The 22,152-nt window shown below is 39.1% G+C and overlaps 1 protein-coding gene across 7 annotated transcripts in view; it reads left to right on the forward strand.

Annotated features, from left to right (window-relative positions):
* The window catches only part of HIVEP1 (HIVEP zinc finger 1), a 221,581-nt gene extending 202,094 nt beyond the window's left edge, over window positions 1-19,487 (forward strand). For all 7 annotated transcript variants that reach the window (XM_031666913.1, XM_031666914.1, XM_021937002.2 and 4 more), the window contains 2 exons: window positions 15,920-16,410; window positions 17,767-19,487. In XM_031666913.1, coding sequence (XP_031522773.1) covers window positions 15,920-16,410; window positions 17,767-18,945 — 1,670 coding nt within the window. In that variant the 3' untranslated portion in view covers window positions 18,946-19,487. The remainder of the gene's footprint in view (window positions 1-15,919; window positions 16,411-17,766) is intronic.
* The last annotated feature ends 2,665 nt before the right edge of the window (window positions 19,488-22,152 follow it).

Consider the following 22,152-nt stretch of genomic DNA (forward strand, 5'->3'; position numbering starts at 1 on the left):
GCACGTGTATACCTATGTAACAAACCTGCACGTCGTGCACTTGTACCCTAGAACTTAAAGTATTAAAAAAAAAAAAAAAACAGAAAAGAATGCCCTCTACCAGATACTGTGAGACTTACGCCACCCTGCCTTCAGCTCTCTAGCAGATGTCCCTTGATTAGTGGGGCCTTCCTGAATATAAATATATGTAAATATAAATATATAGAGAAACAAAAGGCACCTCACCCTCTTACTGCTAGCACACTTATGCCCTTTTTTCTGTTTTCTTTTTCCTCGTAGCACTTACCACCACCAGAGACGTGTGTGTGTGTTCATTATCTATTTATTCCAACTAGAAAATAAATTATATAAGGGCAAAGATGATGTTTTGCTTGCTGCTGTATCTTCAGCTCCTTAGGATTGTGCCTGGCAAATAGTAGGTAATAAATAGTTGTTTATTGAATTAATAGGAAAAAATCTCTAAAATCTGTAGTCCTGCGCATGTGAAGAAGGAATATTAGACTCAGCATGATTTTCTGAAAGTGACATATACTTAAGTGATGCTAATAGAACATGCTTCATATGTTTGAGTCTTGATGATCTCTGACATGGGAAATGGGGTAAACCTTTTTTTAAAAAGGACAGTATAATCTGTTCTTGGCAGCAGCTTTCTATAATCTAGGAAATAATTCAATATTATTAATTTTAGAATTAGATATAGTCGACTGGGCGCATTGGCTCACACCTGTAATCCCAGCACTTTGGGAGGCCAAGGCAGGTGGATCACCTGAGGTCGGGAGTTCAAGACCAGCCTGACCAACATGGAGAAATGTCATAGAAATGACCAACATAGAAATGTCAACTAAAAATACAAAAATTAGCTGGGCATGATGGCGTATGCCTGTAATCCCAGCTACTCAGGAGGCTGAGGCAGGAGAATCGCTTGAACCCAGGAGGCGGAGGTTGCAGTGAGCCGTGATCGCGCCATTGCACTCCAGCCTGGGCAACAAGAACTAAACTCCATCTCAAAAAAATAATAATGATAGTAATTAGATATAATCGTTTTTCATTAAATACCTTCACTAAAATCAAATGGTAGCTGTGCTACTTGATACCTTTACTTATAAATAGTGTTTATGTTATATGGCCAAAGTCAGTATAGGCATTGTTAACATGATAATGGCATTTGTTTGTTAATTTGTTATTTATTGGTTGTTGGGTCAGATGACTAGAAGATAACCCAAGTTTTTTCACTATTCTGTGTTCTCATCCTCAGTAATGATCTTTCCAGGTTGATAAAGATCTGTTCTGTTTTTTAATAGCTGCAGAGGAGAAAAGTTTATTCTCTTTTTGATTGATTTTTTTTTTTTTTTATGTATCACTTCGGCACCTATTCAGTGTGTGCACAATTACTATCGTCCAGGAGCTCCTGGCCGATGGTTATGATGTGGCATGAGCCCACATTTGGCAAGGTTCATTTCCCAAGGCTAGAATCAGGGAAAGACCAGTGATGGCCAAAGTGGTCCCAGAAGGAAGGGAAGGCATTTATTTATCCCTACACTGCTTCATTTGGAAGACTGTTGGTGAGGGGGAAAGGAAGGGCAAGCATTCTAGACCAAGGAGTTGCTTGGCCAAAGACACACAAAGGTTGGGGAAAAGGGATAGGGTATAAGTGTGTGAATGGGACAGAAAAACAAGAGAGTTCCACAGGGCCCAAGGCTGGGAAGCGGGCTAGTGGACAAGTAATAGATGCTGTGCAGGGGAGTTTCAGCGTGAGAACTGCCATTGCAGGTTTAAACTCTACTCACTGGGCCTGGATACAATGAACACCCCTGTCATGTCAGTTTATACCCATTTCTTCATGTTCTGACACTTGAAAACTATTATTTTTTAGATAGGATTCTTGAGTATTTTAATTTTTCTAAATAGTCAGTGACACATAACAGTGTTTCTTTGATTACAAAAGTCTGAACTGAAGTTGTTTAAAGCCATTGCCCCTTTAGGGCCACATATATCTGACTTTTATCTTGGGTTATGTTCTCAAATGTTCTGGAGACAAGATAAAAGATACTAGGGCTTTTAATCTGTGACCCTTGAATTTTCCTTGTTGAGGTTTGTCGTTTGTTTTTTGCTGTTGCTGCAGTTTTGTTTTGTAGTGGGAATTTAGACAGTAATGACAGAAAGAACCATGTTTCCTTAAGTGGGTGATCCCATTCAGCAACAATAGTATTAATATTCTCACAGAGCAGAAGCCTTTTTTCTGGGTAGATGAGTGTTTTATAAAAGAAGTACCTCAGGACTCAGGACTTCAGCCTCTCTCATTCTCCACCAGATGGAGTTTAACATTTTGGATGGAAAGTCTGAAATGATTTTCCCTTGTGATACCCTGTTTTTTATGTCTGTGTATAAATGTATAATGACTAATTTGGAAATATCACTATCAATTTGTTAAACTAGGAAGCATTATTTCCCCTGGAATTAGTTTTTGCTCTGGCCCAGGATCACTGTGGTATAGAACTTTCACCACAGAATAGCCTCTGGTAAAAGATAAGGCCTCGACTTGTCCTGCTTTAACGCTTCTGTATATGTTTTAAAACCTTGCCCCAGTCAACTCTCTAAGGATGTTATAAAGAGAGCAATGTATTATAAAGTGTTTCACTTTACTATTTTCCAAGGGAAAATGCAAATGATTACTATATTAGACATACAGTAGGAGTAGAAGAAGTGGCTGACTTAAAACATGGTGAAGGAGAATAAATGTTTCTGGTACTACAGTTTCAAGTTTTGAAGTGGACAGCCCAGCAAAACAAAGCTAGGGAGGCCTGGAGGCCACTGTCAAGTGAACTCATGTTCCTGGTTCTCCCCCATGTGCTCTTCACACCCCGACGCATCTCCACCTCCCTCATCATAGGAGGCACCTGCCCCTCTTGGGGATCAGGCTCTTGGCAGCAGCTCCTTTTGAGAAGTGAGGCGCTATGTAGAGCCTCTGCCATTCTTGAGAGTCCTGCCTGACAGTGTATTCTCCATTTTCTTAGCCCAGTAAATGAGGATAAGGATAAGTGAGGACACTGTATCGTGTAATGTGGGATCTTTTAACACATAAATTTGCTGTCTTTTCCTTTTAATGGTGAACAACCTTTTATGGTATCTTGGGGTCTTGATACCATCTCTCATCTTCTTAATCTAACATAATTCGAATATTAGTCCTGCTACACAAATAGACTGCTAGAAACCACACTGGGATTTCATTCGCTGTGTGTCAACAGTAGAAATTCAGGAAAATCCTCTGGTTTTGCCAGCAGTAAGGTGCCGCAGCAGGTATCAAAGTCAGCCTCTTTTATTCCAAACCTAGTGATTTTGGTGGCTTTTCAGACACCTTTCATTATGTCTTCACACCTGCAGTTATCAAGGGATGTCTGGTCTAGCTATATGAAAACTGAAAGTCCAAAATAACCCAGGAAACTCCTTTATTCCTTTGGTTCTAACAAACACAGTCGAAGTATGTTGTTTCATCATGCTAACAGATTATAGTTGACTGTTAGATTTAGTGCTGAAAGAAAGATGGCCCACATCAGGAGCCACGTGTCTTTTCAGGAACCAGTGCTGTGAAACATCACGTCTTGATCAATATGGAAGTTGTCTTCTCTGTTTTGGTAGGCACACTTCCTGTTTCCTAACAACAGGGTGGTGGTGACATCATAGTGGGGTCCTGCAGCATGTGAAGAGGGAATATCAGACTCGGCATGCTTTTCTGAAAGTGACGTGTACTTAATTGATACTAATAGGATATGTAAGAACATGCCTTGTATGTTTGAGTCTTGATGATCTCTGACATGGGAAATGGAGTAAACCTTTTTTATAAAGGACAAAATTTGGGAGACCTGATGGTAAATCTAAAAAGTCACAACCCCTGCCAGAGTTTGCAGAACGGCACCCAGAAACCTAAGGATTGTGGTTTTAGGTTTATAGAACACATTTGGGGGCTTAGTCATTTAATAGATATTTTCTGTAGCATAAATGTAATCATCACCAGGAAATGTCTCTGAGCTTTCATTCATTAAACAAAATGTGCTAAACACTTAGAGGCAGTCAGACAGTGTTACTACAAAGCACCCCAGTATAGTATTTATTTTTTAAACATCATTACCACTTGGTAATATCTTGGTCAGCTCATAGCGTTCTGGAAAAAGCCCAGATCTTACGCTGTGCTTGTGCTGAGTTACTCCCTTAGGTGTGCATTGTTTTGTTTTTCACTAAAGGTTTTCCTCCAGATTTCTTTCTAATTAATGTCAGTGTTTTCCAGGCATTATCTTCAGTCTTTTCCCTTTAAGGATCCTAGACCTGTTTTCTACTCTGCCAACCACACCATACCCAGGTTATCATTCACCATCATATTGTGCCTGGTCCCTGGTTGATAAAGAGTGTTCATTAAAGGGCGATGTGAAAATGATGTGATGAAAGGCCACAGACCCCTTCTGAATTCTTTACCACCCTTAGCAACAGCAGGCTGTGTGGCTACCTGTCTTATCTTTTAGCAGATGGAATTCATGTTCTAATTCTCAGTGGAATAAATTAGGGGATGTTGGGAAACGTTTGCTTTTAATGAAGCAGGAGGAATTATACATTTTTGTAAGCCAGCCATTAAAATGTGGACATTAGGCATTTAAAAGAAGTTTCTATTTAGTTTAAAACTAGCAACTTGAGCTGCAATGATAAGAAATGCCCATGGGAAGCCTAATCCCTCAGCTCCACTGCACATTCTCTTGTTTTCTTGCCATAAAACATGATATAGCCTCAGGAATTTTGTTCTTGTGTTCTTGGAGTATTAGTGACTACATTTTAGTTTTCACCTTTTGTGTCAAAAATCATGCCGCCAGCAATTTGCTTTTCATCCTTTGATCCGAAGAATGTTTTCGTCAACAAATGCCGGACTTCAATGCAAGGAATGTTAATGTGTACCCTCAGCTGCCAGCTAGGAGAACCATTTAATATGATGAAGTGCAGTGAGAAACATTATTCTTGTTGGAGTTTCAGTTCTTACAGTAAAGAATGATGTTTGATCACAGGTTTTAAAACCTATATCACATTTACTCTTAAAAATAATTTAAGTGAATTCTTAAAAATTACTAGCAAAGCTTTTTTTCGAAATGAAACCTGTAGAATATATTATCCTCGGGATTTTTATAGAATACATTATTACTCTTTTTAAGAAACACTTCCATGTGTAGAATATGAAACCATAATAGGCTTTAGGATTTATACTTAAAGCAGTGCTAATATTATTTTGAATGACACACATACGACACAGTCTTTTGCTTTACTTCCTAAAGTGAACAAACATTAAACTCTGCCCCGTTATGTTTTTAATGTGTTTTTATCTTTAAAATATATATATTATTGTATTCACGTTCTTTAAAAAAAATTTTTCCCTAGGTTGCCATTGTTTATCTGGCTTTCAGAGTAATATTTCTAAACATATGTGAAGAACAAAAACAGGCAAACTTCAACAACAAAAGAAGGTTGCTACTGAGTGTAGGTGGGCCGGGTTGCTACTACCCTCGGGGCCCATTCTCTCAGGGAGCCCCTCCTGCTTTTGCGACTCTGACTCTTCCAGCAGGTGTCACTCTCTGGCAGCAATGGGCGGGCAGGTTGCAGTTCACCTGACTCATCTTCAAATGATAACTTTTAAGATATATCTTTAGGGAAGTTGTTTGACATAAATTTATCAAAACCTTTACTTTTGACAAAAATGTTGCTACATTATATGCCTGCTTTTTCCCTCATGAATTGAAATTCACAGAAAATAAAGGAATTAATGTTGTGCTGATATAAAATTTTATTGAGTATTGGAAACATTTGTTTATAATGAGAGGGGAATGTGTCTGGAGGACATAATGAAATGGAACTTTTTGGACCATTTATGAATTTGCTAAGCAAATATCGATTCTTTAGGTCTGTTCTAGAGTCTCTGATGGCTGCAAAGGGGTAAGCCACAGTGCTTACACTCCTGAAGTATTAGTCCGTATTATACACACCAGGAAAGGAACAATTGTAATAGAAAGGCAGAAAAGCAGTATATCTTATTGGCATAATGACAGGGCTCTTAAGTTCCTAGAAACCTGTTTTCGAATTCTGGCTTTGATGCATTCTAATCATTTATAGTACAGGCGTCTTAACTTCCTTGTGGACGATGGGTGTGGTATCAACTCTGTCATGGGGTGGTAGTTAGGTTTAAACATGGAGGGTGGTGTGGCATAGATGTTGGCAAACTTTTATGTCAGGGGCTGGATAGTGAATATTTTAGGCTTTATTTAAGCCGCATATTCTCTGTCATGAATACTATAACTGTGATTGTTGCACAAAAGCAGCCATAGACAGTATGTAAACAAATGAGCCTGGCTGTGTTCCAATAAAACTTTATTCACAAGAACCCGTGGAGAGCCACATTTAGCTGGTGATCATAGTTTGCCAATCCCTGATATAACAGTTAATCAGGCCGGGCACAGTGGCTCACACCTGTAATCCCAGCATTTTGGGAGGCCGAGGCAGGTGGATCACCTGAGGTCAGGAGCTCAAGACCAGCCTGGACAACACGTGAAACCCCATCTCTACTAAAAATACCAAAATTAGCCAGGCGTGGTGATGGGTATCTGTAATCCCAGCTACTCGGGAGGCTGAGGCAGGAGTATAGCTTGAACCTGGGAGGCAGAGGTTGCAGCGAGCCGAGATTATGCCACTGTACTCAAGCCTGGGTGACAGAGCAAGACTCTGAGACATCTCAAAAAAAACAAAAAAAAAAAAACAAAACAAAACAAAAAAGACAACGAAAAAACCAGTTACTCAACATAGTATCATAGTTATTACATTAAGTAACATGCAGCAGCAGCAGCAAAGTGAGCAGTATCACAGAGTCATATGTGACAAGTGTTTTGAGTCCATGACAAGTCCTTGTTCTTGTCCTCACAAGCTTGCTGTTCACAGGCAAGACACTTTTCCTTTCTGGGTCTTTTATCAGTACGACTTTTGATTTGGCAGCAGTAGTCTTGTTTGGGGGTCAGGGGCAGAGGTTAAGGGGGACAGGGAAGTATATAAAGGACTTTTATTTGTATGAATCCAAACAGAGAGCAGAGTTGTCTGTGCTTTGTTTTGGTGCCATGGATATTTAAAAGGATACCATTGTCTTCTGTTCACTTAAGCTACCCATTTTATCTTTTCTCTGTTACCCAGAATATCAGTCCTGTTTAACAAATATGTAATGATTCAAAATTCATTTGCAGGTTTTTAAACTTTGACAGTGGTCTCCTCTAGCAGAGATTTCAGATACTATGTATTCAGAGACAGAAACATCATTCTGTGCTTATCTCAGTGAAAGAAACCCAGAAAAGCCATCCCAGCCCCTCCTACATCCTCTCCAAGCTACAGGCGTGTGGCTTGCCCAGGAGGGGAGAAGGGTGCAGAGAAGCCACCCTGTGTGTCTTCTCACCCATCCTGCTAATCCTGACCTGAAACTTGATATAATCAAGGCAAAATTAGATTAAAATGGAGCCACATAGTTTTACACTCCAAATAGTTTTTACATACATCAAAAAATATGGTGTTTGTTTTAAATTATTCATATTATTTGCATATACTAAAAAAGAAATCAGCATGCTTCTTGAAAAATATATATGTTAATAACAATTTGAAATATATAACTGATTCTTAAACTTTTATATAATGCAGTATATTTGAAATTTTAAAAGTTCAATTATTTACGTTCTCCTTGGGGACTACATTTTATACATTCTGTTACTTGTAATCAAATAATCATATGACGCTTTTCATGTCGGTACCTACAAAGACTGAATTCATGCATATTTATAAGGTAGCTTATTGACTATAATTCATTGTTGACCTTTCTGATGATTCTGTGGTTAGATTTTTAAAATGTGATTGAATGGAATGTCTAGGTGTAGACTAACATAGGTTTGAATCTCAGCTCTGACATTTATGAGCTGTGGGCTCAACACTTTAAAAGAAATTAACTGCATTTTTCATGTTTTAAATCGTTGTCTGAGAAAAAGTCAACTCCTTAATTAGTCCTTGTTTTAATTATGATCAAATAGTATTGGTTTGTACAGAGTGGCGCTGAGGATCCAGGCTATGGATGGCTGCAACTGGAATAGAGCCATTTAGTCAGCATATGTACAATAGAATAAAAAATGCAAAAAAAAAAAAAAAAAAAAAAGATATAAGAGCACTTTTAGGTACTAAGAATTTAAAATGTGTATATAGGTTAGAGTGCATTGGGGTGAAATTTCCTGTGCTTCCAAGTTAACCAATAGAAGTGTTGAAATTGATTTCAAGAATTGATAGTGTCCTATTAAACAATAGGAAGACAGAAGGTACTTGTGAGAAGTCTTGATTTGACTATGAGGCTAATAGGGAGGTGCTTGTTGTACAAGCTTATCTGAGAGAATAGTGGTATCAGTAGAGTAAAAGACCCTAAAGCGGGCCGGACGCAGTGGCTCATGCCTGTAATCACAGCACTTTGGGAGGCCGAGGCTGGTAGATCACTTGAGGTCAGGTGTTCGAGACTAGTCTGACCAACATGGTGAAACCCCGTCTCTACTAAAAGTACAAAAATTAGCCACGCATGGTGGTGGGCGCCTGTGATCCCAGCTACTCAGGAGGCTGAGGTAAGAGAATCACTCGAACCTGGGAGGTAGAGGTTGCAGTGTACATGTGTATTCCATATATACAAGTGAAGACATGAATCCATACCAATAACTTCCAGTCCAGCACCACTAAATTTATTCTAGTCTTCTCCATTTCCTTCTCTTCTTCACCCCCAGTGAGAAACCTGGTTCGCACCTACAGTATGTTTACGTATTTGCTCAGTTCTAGTATACAAATAAACTAGTTTGAAAAATCCTTACCTTTACTCCTGTAAGAAACAGATTTAAAATTACAGTGCAGTGTGTGCCATTCTTGTCTCTAGCCTTCGCTGTGTCCACTCAAAACCCTCTTTGCCAAGGTTACCTGGGACAGGACCTTACTTTCCATGCCCTTAGCGTGGCTGTGCCATTCATGCAGCTGCAGTCAGAGCCATCTGTCTCAGCTTGCATTCCTCTTAGGTTCACCCCACATCCTAATGGATTCTGTTTTTATTTACTTACAACAAAATTTACTTTATGGTGTATAGTATGTGGTTTTTGGCAAATGCATAGAATTGTATGTTTATCACATGGACACAGGGAGGGGAACATCACACACCGGGGTCTGTCGGGGGGTGGGGGACAAGGATAGGGAGAGCATTAGGACAAATACCTAATGCATGCAGGGCTTAAAACCTGGATGATGGGTTGATGGGTGCAGCAAACCACCATGGCTCATATATACCTATGTAACAAACCTGCACGTTCTGTACATGTATCCCTGGACTTAAGGTATAATAGTTTTTTTTAAAAAAGTGTATGTTTATCCCCCCTTTCTTTTCTAATGTTGGTCATTTGTATCTTCTCTCTTTCTTTCTTGGCTAGTGTTACCAGAGAATTTTTTCAACAACCCAGCTTTTGGTTTCATTGCCTTTCTCTATTTCTTTTTTCAATTTCATCGTTTCGGTTCTCATTTTTATTATTTTCTTCCCTCGCCTTGCTTTGAGTTTAGTTTGATCTTCTTTTTCTGATTTCTAAAACTGAAAAATTTAGATTTATCTGAGAGCCTTCTTCTTTTCTAATGAAAGTGTTGAATATGATAAATTTCCCACTGACTACTGCATTAGTTACGTCCCACAAAGTTTGAATGTTTAATTTTCATCCAGTTGAAAATATTTGACATTTTTGAGACTTTCTCATTAACCCAATGAATATTTAGAGATGTGTTCTTTTTTTTTCCTTCAACTTCTAAGTTCAGGGGTACATGTGCAGGATGTGCAGGTTTGTTACATAGGTAAACGTGTGCCATGGTGGTTTGCTGCACAGATCATCTCATCATCTAGGTATTAAGCCCAGCATTTCTTCCTGATGTTCTCCCAGCACATTCCTATCACCCCCCAACAGACAGGCCCCAGTGAGTATTGTTCCCCCCAAAGTGTCCATGTGTTTTCATCGTTCAGTTCCCACTTATAAGTGAAAACATGCAGTATTTGGTTTTCTCTTCCTGCATTAGTTTGCTGAGGATGACGGCTTCCAAATCCATCCATGTGCCTGCAAAGGATATGATCTCATTCGTTTTTATGGCTGCATAGTATTCCATAGTGTACATGTACCACATTTTCTTTATCCATTCTATCATTGATGGGCATTCAGATTGATTCCATGTCTTTGCTATTATGAATGAACATGCATACAAGTATCTTTATAATAAAATGATTTCTGTTCCTTTGGGTATATACCCAGTAGTGGGATTGCTGGGTCAGATGGTATTTCTTCAGAGTTCTAGGTCTTTGAGAAATTTCCACACTGTCTTGCACAATGGTTGAGCTAATTTACACTCCCACCAACAATGTCAAAGCATTCCTTTTTCTCTGCAACCTCTCCAGCATCTGTTATTTTTTGACTCTTTAGTAATAGCCATTCTGACTGGCCTGAGATGGTATCTCATTGTGGTTTTGATTTGCATTTCTCTAATGATCAGGAATGTTGAGCTTTTCCTCATGTTTGTTGGCTGCAACATGTATGTGTTATTTTGAGAAGTGTCTGTTCATGTCATTTGCCCATTTTTTAATCAGGTTATTTTTTTGTCTTATAAATTTGTTTAAGTTCCTTGTAGACTCTGGATATTAGACCTTTGTCAGATGGATAGATTGTGAAAACTTTCTCCCATTCTGTAGGTTGTGTGTTCACTCTGATAGTTTATTTTGTTGCGCAGAAGCTCTGCAGTTTAAGTAGACCCCATTTGTCAATTTTTGCTTTTGTTGCAATTGCTTTTGGCGTTTTCGTCATAAAATCTTTGCCCGTGCCTATATCCTGAATGATATTGCCTAGATTTTCTTCAAGGGTTTTCATAGTTTTGCATTTTACATTTAAGTCTTTAATCCATCTTGAGTTAATTTTTTTATATGTATTGTAAAGAAGGGGTCCAGTTTCAGTTTTCTGCATACAACTAGTCAGTTTTCCCAGCATCATTTATTAAATAGGGACTCTTCCCCATCGCTTCTTTTTGTCAGGTTTGTTGAAGATCAGATGGTTGCTGGTGTGCGGTCTTATTTCTGGGTTCTCTGTTCTGTTCCATTGATCTATGTGTCTGTTCTTGTACCAGTATCATGCACATGTTCTTTAATTCTGCAATAATTTGATGGTTTTTCAGATATCTTCCAATTAGTTGATTTCTGGTTTAATTCTGTTTTCATGTAAAAACACACTCTGTATGGTTTCTACTGATTTAAAATAGTTGAGGTTTATTTTGTAGCTCAGAATATGGTATATACTGGTGAATGTTCCACATACACTGACATGAAAGGTATGTTCTGCTCTTCAGTGGAACATTTCTGTAAGTGTCTGTTAGGTCTTGATAGTGTTTTACACGTCTCTTATGTGCTTTCTGATTTTCTTATTACATGTTCCATCAGTTACCGAAAGTGGATTATTGAAGTCTTCAGCTCTGATTATGGATTTATTTATTTTTGTTCAGTTTCCATTCATTTATTTTGAAGCTCTGTTGCGTACACACTTAGGATTGTTATGTCCATGGGATGACCGGTATCATTATGTAATGCTCCTGTTTATCCTCCAAATATTCTTGGCTCTGAAGTCCGCTTCATCTGATATTAGTATAGTTTATGCAGCTGTATTTTAGTTATTGATTTATAGTATATCTTTCTCCAAACTTTTATTTTCAACCTATTTGTCTTTATATCAATATTTTTAAATGCATTTCTTATATACAGTATATACATGGGACTTGCATTTTATTCAATCCTAGTCATTTCTGTCTTTTAATTTATGTGTTAGACCACCCCTTTTAATGTTGTTATTTGTGTAATTGGATTAAAATGTACCATATTGGCAGCTGTTTTCTGTTTGTTTCATTTTTGGGTTTCAGTTTTCTTTTGATGCCTTCTCTAGTATTAATCGAGTGTTTTTTATGATTCTGCTCTATTTCCTCAACTGACTTACTATTTATACCTTTAAAAACTGTAGTTATCTACCTCAGATAATATTACATTGCTTTACATGGAGCCTGTAGACTTTACTGCAGTATATACACAGCTCCTCCTTTCCGTCCTTTATGCTATTGTGGCCATACCTTTTTACATTTACATCTACTATGAACGCACAGGACATTGTTTTAGACATTCAGGTATCTTTTAGAGTAATTAAAAAATAAGAAAAAAAAATGGGGACAATTTATTCTGTTTTCACTGTTCTTTGTTTCTTTGTGTAGATCCGGGCCTCCATCTGATGTTATGTTCCTTCTGCCTGAGGAACTTCCTTTTAACATTTATTGTCCACTAGGTCAAGCAGCTGGCAATGAATCCCCTCAGGTTTTGTTTTTCTAAGAAAGTCTGTGTTTCTCTTTCATCTTTGAAAATTATTTTCAATGGGCATAGAATTCTGGATTGGACAGTTTTCTTGGTATTGTGACTGTGTTTTTTATTTGCACCATTTTCATTGAATTCTTTGTAGTAGTTTTCATCACTCAGCTGAAAGTCCCATCTGTTATTGCCTACCTTTCCCTTTAGAGCCTTCAGCATATTAACCATCGTTATTTCAAATTCTCAGTCATTTCTAACATAGGTGTCATATCTCACTGTGGTTCTGATGGTTGCTTTGTCTCTCTGAAGCATGTTTTTTTCTTGCCTTCTTGTATGCCTTGTAATTTTGTGTTGAGAGCTGTACATCTTGTGTAAGACAGTAGAGACCCATGGAAATTGTTTGTATGCCTAGAAATGGGCATGCCTCTCCTTCCTAGAGGCCTTTAGCGTGGGAGTTACAGTTTATCTAGTTAGGAGTGGGCTGGGATTGAGCGATTTGTTGTCACTACAGCCATCCTCACTGCAGCAAAGGCTTCATGTTCCTGTAGAGATACCTTGTGTTTTGGTTGGGAGTTGGATCACAAGAACGTCACCTGTTCAGTTCTAGTTTTAGGTCTTCCTTTTGCACTGTACCTCAGAAAGGGTCTCTCTGCACGTTCTTGTTCTCCTGTTTCTCTCCAAGCACTATTTTGTTACCTGTAATTCTAAGCTCCTTAGCTTGGCACTGGGGGGTGAGGAGGAGGATGGGGTGCTGTCTCTGCTCCGATTGAGATTCAGTCTTGTACCTGCACCATTTTCTTAGGTTTCTGGGCTGTGGCCTTCTCAGTTCTCCTCCCCGTCCCCCAAGTGTTATAGGGGTTTCTGTGTAATCCTGTCCCTCCCCAGGGAGACAGGTTATGTGTGTATGGTTTTCCTGTTCCCTATCCACACTGCAGTGAGTTTTCACCAGTGTCCTAAGGACAACAGTGCGTGCCGCCCTTGTCCTCACAGGGTAAGTCTTTTGTTTTCCTGGTGGAGACAGGGGAGACGGTTCCAGGTGTAGTTCCTTGCCACTCCTGTTGGGTTACTGCTTCTCTCCCCAGTATCTGGAACGCAGTGGCCACTTTGTACCGCACCTTCCTGTGAGCACCTGAGTGATGATCATGGCATGGATCCTGTGTGAGAGTGTAACCGCCAGAGGTTTCACACAATCTTGGCAGCCCACTCTTGACTCTAACCAGATACTTGAGCAGGACCCTCCTGACTGGGGTTCTGTTGTGTCTGCCCTCGGTGACGCAAGCTTGTGTTTCCTTAGATTTTGGGCTGTTGATTATCTCGGACCTTGGCTTATTGATGGGTTTGGAAAAAGTTGTAAGTTTAAAGTTAGGCCATGCATGTGTGTGTGTGTGTGTGTATGCACATGCACGCGTGTGTGTGTTTAACGCAGTCACATCCTTGTTAGACTTTACGGCAAGATCAGCCTTGAATGAAATCATCCTTTCTCTCCAGTAACTTATTCTCCCAGTCATTCCGTTCTCTCTAGTCTTTTTACAAATTTTACTTCTTTAAAGAAGACGCGTCTCCACACACACAAAAAAATACCTAATTTGCTACTGATGTGGCGAATTCAAGTCAAATTGAGGATGACTCGAATTTTACAATGCCAAACATCAGACAAGGTAGAGAGGTAGCTGAGGCACAGGAGTCTGGGCATTTACCCGGAAATCACACATTCTGTCTCCAGCATAGGCCCCTAGAGCCATTCAATATTTTGGTATTATTTTATTTCATTACTTATTTTACAGCATAACAGTAGAACCCTAAAAGCAAAAGGCTTATGAAATCACATGCTAACGGAACCTAAATGCATGTTTCATCTTTGAGTTTTTTAATTATAAAAGTAACACACATTTGTGATAAATAATGTAAAATGTCAAGTTCTTTTCATCCCCTAGAAATAATCACCCTCAAATCTTTTGTATGGATCTTCTAAGACTTTTCTCTAAGAACTTATTTTTGTCATATACAAAGAAAAAGTAGTAAAAAATTAACGTCTAGGCCATTTGGGAAAGGCAGCCTATTGCTTGTTGCTCTGTTTACATGTTTTTCTCTCTTCAAAAAATACCTGTAAGTGCAGAATATATCACAGCTAAACTGTACATTGTCTAATGTCATCTTTATTATATCTCAGTGACGTTCCTCCCCCATAACTAAATTTTATTAAACTTTCTGTGTGAAAGAACCTCTAATTTGCAAGATTTTGAAAATGTGAAGAGTCTAAAAGTTCCACATGAGCTTATGAGATTTCTGAAACTATTTCCTGGGTCATCTTGAAGATTCCTTGTTAAACTCAGTTTCACATGATGTTATGAGGCTGATACTAACGACTTTTAGATAATATCCCCCTTTCTATGAGGAATGGGTTGAATCATATCACAGAAATTGACAGCAAATGTTAGCATCTCTCAGCAAATAAGAAGGCTTACACATTAGGTGAATATGACGACACGGAGGACCATTGAAACATGCCTGTGTCAACCAAAAGAAGAAACTAAAGCACAAAGTGTGGTTGAAAGAGTTGACTTGAGCCAGAATAAGGACAGCTGCCCAGATGACTCACCCAAACTGCTTGCTTGGCCTTTGTTACACGCAGATTTTTAAAGGCAAAAAGAAAAAAAAAACCACAAAAACAAAAAAACAGGGCGGGGGAGGAGGGCGGTGTTACCGAGTAGACTGTTAGACAGTTCTGTCAGGAATTCTCATTGATATACAGGAGTAACAGTGATTAGTGACTGCCTGTCCGTGGTTAAGCTATAAAGTGTGGGATATGGTGTCCGATGCCACATTACTAGGTTAATTCGCAGCTACCTGTGGCAATGGGAAGCAGCTCCAGTAAAGTGGGGGGTAGGATGTGATTGCTGTGTCATCTTAATGCCTCTCTGAGGCCTAGTAATTTGAAAGGGCCCACATTCCTCAAATAAAAGTCCTTTTCTTTCCTCATCTGTGATACTATTCAGATCTAAAGAAAATGTATTTTGCTCACAGATACCAACAGCCATCAGCTTTTTGTGTTTGATTTAATTTGTTCAGGAAAAGGAAGATACAAAATAGAGAAAAAGCTCAGGAAAAGAGTTGCTTTGAACTCTTTATTAATTTTATATGTAGTTCAGTTGTGTTTTAAAGATTTTCTAAAGATTTTCAAGGCCTTCATTTCCTTGTTTCTTGATTACCCTCCGCCTGCCTCATTCGCCTTCTGAGAGTCATTTCCCATTCCTCATCCCTGACCCGGCCCTCCCACAGAGCTGCCCTCCTCTGAATCCTGATGGCCACCTGTCTTGTTCTTCCCCAGGGCCTTCTCCTCAGCCAGGGCGGAGGCTCGTTGTGGGCAGGGTCCTTGTCTTTTATAATCCTCACAGAGTTACCAAACCTATAAAAAACATTAAAAATAGCCTCTGTGCACTTGCAAAGCATTCCATCACATACTCTCTTGGTTGTTTTTATTAGATGAAAAACAGAGATTCAGTTATGAGCGATCTGGATATGATCTTGAAGAATCTGATGGCCCAGATGAGGATGACAATGAAAATGAAGACGATGATGACGACAGCCAGGCGGAATCAGTCCTGTCAGCCGCGCCCTCGGTCACAGCCAGCCCGCAGCACCTTCCATCTAGGAGTAGCCTTCAGGACTCTGTGAGTGCTGATGAGGACGTCAGGATCACCGATTGCTTTTCTGGGGTACACACGGACCCAATGGACGTTCTGCCCAGGGCATTGCTCACCAAAATGACCATCCTAAGCACAGCACAGTCTGAGTACAGTAGGAAGACACTGTCCCCGGGGAAGGCCAGGCAGCGTGCCGCGAGAGATGAAAACGACACAACTCTGTCTGTAGACGCTTCCAGGTCCCCGTGTCATCAGATGTCTGTGGACTACCCTGAGTCAGAAGAAATTCTGAGAAGCTCTGTGGCAGGAAAAGCTATTGCTATAACACAGGTAAATGATTGGCCGTTGTTCTTTTATTTCCTTTTTCGATTTAACCTATTAAATATGGAGAACTTAATGGCTTAAGAAGAGAATGCACCCGAGTGATTTATTTAGTTCAAATCAGTCTGTTTGGCTTTATTTTTTTCTTGTATTTAAGGGTAGAGGACATTTTTGTCCTTTGGAATCATGTTGAGTATTTTAAGCGGTTCAGATATTTTATTATAACGCTGTGAAAGAACCAAATGGTTCTTGAAAAATATACCCCCTTATTTATATTTGCTTTTTGAAAAATTTTTGAAATTTAAAAAAAGAAAAAAGTGACAGTGGTGAACACAAGTCCCGCAACTGATTTATCTGCTGGCCCCTTCTGAGCTGTTTTTCCACTGGTGCTAATGTGATGATGGGTTGTCACTGACTTATCCAAACATTTCGCACTTTGCCCCCATTGGCAAGACAGCCACCAGTTTCTATGGCAAAGTTAATGTGACCCGAAAACACATCAAGAAGTTCACTTTGCTTGAATGATCACATTGCTACCGCAGCTCGGGAGAGCTTTCTGCCCGGGAACTAGCTCAAGGCAGACACAGGCCTCTGAAAAGTCACGCTCCATGTGCTGCGAGTGAGTCCCTGCTCTACCTCTGGCTGTTTCGTGACAAATGATTAATTCTTGGAGGAATACATTCTTCTCTCATTGACAGTTCTCTTACCTCAGTACGTATGGAATATTGCAATAGGATTTATTTCTAACTGTGACAGATTGTGCTATAAGCGTCTCTATCCGAAAACCTCTCAGACACTTACCAGTGCCTGGAAATCTGGTTTTCAGTAGACATTTCATAAACTTGCAAATGAATAGACAAACAGCCAGAGACCTTTTTCTCAGTAACATCTTTTCACAAATAATTCTTTACTTCATTTTTCCCCATTGAGTTGTCACAGCCAACTTATATCTCAATTTCTCAATAACTCTTAATCTCTAAAATAAGATGGAGCTAGTGGTGCCAGAAACAGAAATAACGACAAAAATAACAGCTTAAGAATATAGCTGTGTCCACTTCTCAGAGTTATTCTCTGTATACAATATGACAAAATCCAGGAGATTTGCTTGAGACATGCAAAAGACTATACAAGATGTATCGCCATTATTTCTACCGGGAAAGAAAGAAATTAAAGATGTAATAATTTTTTAATTGGAAACTTATTTTTAAAAATCGAAAAATAATTTCATTGCAGCAAACTTCATTTTTATCAATGCAAATATGTTTACTTTTATCTCATTGTGAAGAAATAGATTTAGCACTAGCTTGATAGCTCGGGGATTATGGAAAAGCGGTCATAAAAGGATTGTTCTATCTTGTCATTTAGAGCCCGTCACCTGTAAGACTTCCTCCTGCTGCAGCTGAGCACAGCCCCCAGACAGCGGCGGGGATGCCTTCTGTGGCCTCACCACATCCTGACCCTCAAGAACAGAAGCAGCAAATAACTCTACAGCCGACTCCAGGCCTGCCTTCTCCCCACACTCATTTGTTTAGCCACCTTCCTTTGCATTCCCAGCAGCAATCAAGGACACCTTATAATATGGTTCCAGTTGGGGGGATCCACGTGGTACCTGCTGGCCTCACATACTCCACGTTTGTGCCCCTTCAGGCTGGACCAGTGCAGCTCACGATCCCTGCTGTCAGTGTCGTTCACAGAACTTTGGGTACTCCCGGGGATACGGTCAAAGAAGTGTCTGGCCCTACAAACCCCGCTGGAGTGGCTGAATTAAGCAGTGTTGTGCCATGTATTCCTATTGGCCAAATCCGCGTGCCAGGCCTTCAGAACCTAAGTACCCCAGGCTTGCAGTCACTCCCCTCGTTAAGCATGGAAACTGTCAATATTGTAGGCCTAGCCAATGCAAATATGGCCCCACAAGTCCATCCACCAGGACTGGCTCTCAATGCTGTCGGACTGCAGGTTCTGACTGCAAACCCTTCCTCACAAAGCAGCCCCGCCCCTCAGGCACACATTCCAGGTCTCCAGATCTTGAACATAGCATTGCCTACCTTAATCCCCTCAGTCAGTCAAGTAACCGTCGATGCACAGGGAGCTCCTGAAATGCCAGCTTCCCAAAGCAAAGCATGCGAGACACAACCCAAGCAGACTTCTGTAGCCAGTGAAAACCAGGTCAGCAGGACTGAGTCTCCTCAGGGGTCACCCAAAGTCCAGCGGGAAAACGCAAAAAAAGTTCTGAATCCACCTGCCCCTGCAGGTGACCATGCAAGGCTTGATAGCCTGAGTAAAATGGACACAGAGAAGGCTGCCTCGGCAAATCACGTGAAGCCCAAGCCTGAACCCACTTCCGTACAGGGCCAACCAGTGTCCACGTCACAACCTCTGCTGAAGGCACATTCTGACGTTTTTACAAAGCCCTCAGGCCAGCAGACTCTCTCTCCAGACAGACAGGTGCCCAGGCCCACAGTACTGCCGCGGAGGCAGCCCACTGTGCAGTTCAGCGACGTGAGCAGTGATGATGACGAGGACAGGCTTGTGATAGCAACCTAATGGGTTTTATTTTTTATTGCTTTTTTTTTTTTTTTTATAACACTTACAGGTTTCTTTGAAAACCCTCCTTTCCTTAAAGCACATTTTTCTGACATAAACTCATGACTAATCTTTGTGCAATCATGAACTTTTGACCAATAATTGTTGTTTTGTGTCAGCTCCAGCCATTTTTGTACATGTTGTATAGACAATTGTGCCTTTTAGGAGCTTTATGTTTAGAAACTGTACAGATTGTTGAATATCTATATACATAAAAATATATTATATATGTATATGAAAACCAGGTAGTTATTTGTGTTTAGTAAGGAAGACCTGTCAAATAAATCAAATGATTAAATTATATGTTCCACTGTTAAATATAAATTTTATGGCTATGGGGCAGAGTTTCTGTGTATAAATTAGTATGTAAACTCCATATTTATTGTATTCATATTAGTCTTTGAAAATGGGTCTGTTCTCCTTATGTAAGACAGTAACTTTACACTTCAGACAGATTTTCTGTGTTATGAAATGTTTCAGTAAAATATTGTTTACTGACTTTACCATTGCTTCAGTTGTGCCTTCTTTATATCATCCAGTGATCAGTGATCTGCATTTGGAAAATAGCTCTGGGTTCCATTCTTTCCACATTCCCCTCAACCCTTAGTTTTTTTTGTAAACAGAGACTTGAGTCGCCTTTCTACCATGCGAAACTGTAACCAAAATCCATACAACTGCGAGACCTATTTTTCTTACTTGTGAGAAGTCATTTCATTGTTATTATTAGAAGACTAAATATATAAGAATACTTTCTGTACGTACATAAAGCATATAGCCTCAAATGGGCAACGTTCCTCAATGAGGGTATGGAAATTTCTGGGGAACATGAGTTAAAACCCATTGTCCTTAGAATTTGGCTCAGATGAGACCCGTATAACCCCATTTCCAGGTTCCAACACCAGATTTGTTCGTGAGCGATGGGCTCTTCTTTCCCTTGATCCTGTTACAATCACAGAGCTCTGTCCAGCACTGAACTGCAGAGGGCCCGAGATGACGGAAAAGCCAAATCCAGACTTCTAAATTACTTAAGTGACTCTCTTTAGACATTACTGTTTCCTGTCCTGGAACGTTAAACCATCCTTCTTCAGAAAAATATGGGGGCATGGGGAGCCCCCAATTACCACTGCAGTGATTTGCATTAGTAATGATTACAGATGCTAGGTTTGTGAGAAAAGTGTTTTAATGTTGGAATTTGAATACTTACTACATCAGTAAGTCAATGTATTCACATTTTTAAAGGCTTGTTTAAAAGATTGCAGAGACATAAAATAGGTAAGACAACAGCGTGATTTGCGGAGTGAGAGGTAGGGGACAGCCTATCAACTAAGGGGTTTGGAGACCTGCTGCTAGCCAACCCCAGCTTCACGTCTGTGACTTTGCAAAGACCTGGCATTTCAACTTGCTTATCCTTATCTCAATTAGGATCTCCAAGGTGTGCTGCAGTCCCAGCACGCTCTGGTGGATCTGTGATGCTTTAAATGCATGCTTCAATTTGCATTTACATATTTCCATAGATTAAGTAACAAAATTCTCCCAAAAAAGATAAAAGTACATTTTATATTCTGAGATAGCTTTGGAAAGAATTCTGGAAATACCTGCTCTAGGGATGGCATTGCCCTATCAGTAATAGTAGTTGAAAATGAGGTCTGTTATCCGTCCAATTTCTCAAAATTAATGTTGAACTGTGTCATGAACTTAACTTTTTATTGCCTAAAATTTTAAAGCAGTATGATAAGCATATTCCTAACTCCATAATGAAGTACAGATGACTTCTCTAAATTCAAAATTTATGCTTGGAGTTTTTAGCATTGAGGTTTTTTTAGTTTCTATAGATTTTTCTTAATTTAAAAAATTTCTGTACTTAAAAACAAGTGTTGTGATGTGAGTGGATGTTTCCTTGAAACTTTCATAATGCTGTAATGTACCTTACTCTTATTTTGTACTTTTCACGATTCTTATTTTGGGCTTTTTCAAAATTCAATGCATCATGCCCATACCTTTAATATTAGCAACTTTCAAACTTTACTGTGACCTTTCAAGTATTTTGCTAGTATTTACAATATGCAGCTCTATAAAGAATATTACCAAAATCCAACCCATTATACTTTGAAATCACATGCACAAAATAGACAAGGGAATAATAATTTTGTGCTATTTCTTCAAAGTCGTCTTTTCCCAAGGGGCAGTGTCCACTTGATATTCCCAAGTATAAACGACTTGCAAATAAGGTAATTCAGAGAACTGGTGGAACTACATTTGACTTTTATTCTGTTGCACCGTCATGTGTGGAGACCCAGGCCCGTAGAGAACTAGGGTGCAATGACATAGTAAATCTCTTTGATAATTTATCAGCAAAACAGGTGAAAGTTTTAATGTGTAACAATTTCAATACCTTGTGTGAATCCACTGCAATGTCATCATCAGAAGTACTGGAAAAAACAGCTGAAGAACCAAAGGTCGTTTTTCTAGTTAAAGATTATTATATCTGGCTTATGAAAATGTATTATAAAGTAAATCAAGGGCATTCAAATAACTTATTTTCATTCCCTAAAGTTTAAGCCAAAATGATAATTATTTCTTTCGAAATGATAATTAACTGATGGTATTTAATGTACAAATTTTCTCAGTTATTTTTTTATATATAGACCTGATTTTCCTTTCACAGAAACAGTATAAGTAACACGTTTCTTACTAGTTAATCCCTGACCTGAATTTTAAGTGATAGCACTTAACAAGGATTATGGAAAATAATCGTTTTTGTTGGAAGACTGTCAAGATAGTTAATAGATCTTGATGCATGCTCAGTTCAAATTATAACATCAGGGTTCTTTTTGACTTTTCTGGTTTTCACCTTACATTTTGCAGTCAACTTCAAATAGTACCAGAGAGATGATTTTCATTAATTTTGTTTCAAAACCATCTATAAGTTCTAAATACAGGATGTATATCACCTAAAGAACCTTCTCTCAAAGTGACTTCCCATGACTTAAAATATTAAATTTCCCATTTGATATTCAAAATATATTTTGTAATATATATATATTTATAGACATATATTATACATATATAATATTTTAGTGGCAATAACTCCCTGCTCTCATTACCAAGTGGGGAAAAAGGAGAAAGAAGGTTTAAAGCAAGAATAGCAAAATGTTTTTCTCTACGAAT

This window comes from Papio anubis, chromosome 6, assembly GCF_008728515.1.
Source record: "Papio anubis isolate 15944 chromosome 6, Panubis1.0, whole genome shotgun sequence".
NCBI classification, from domain to species: Eukaryota; Metazoa; Chordata; class Mammalia; order Primates; family Cercopithecidae; genus Papio; species Papio anubis.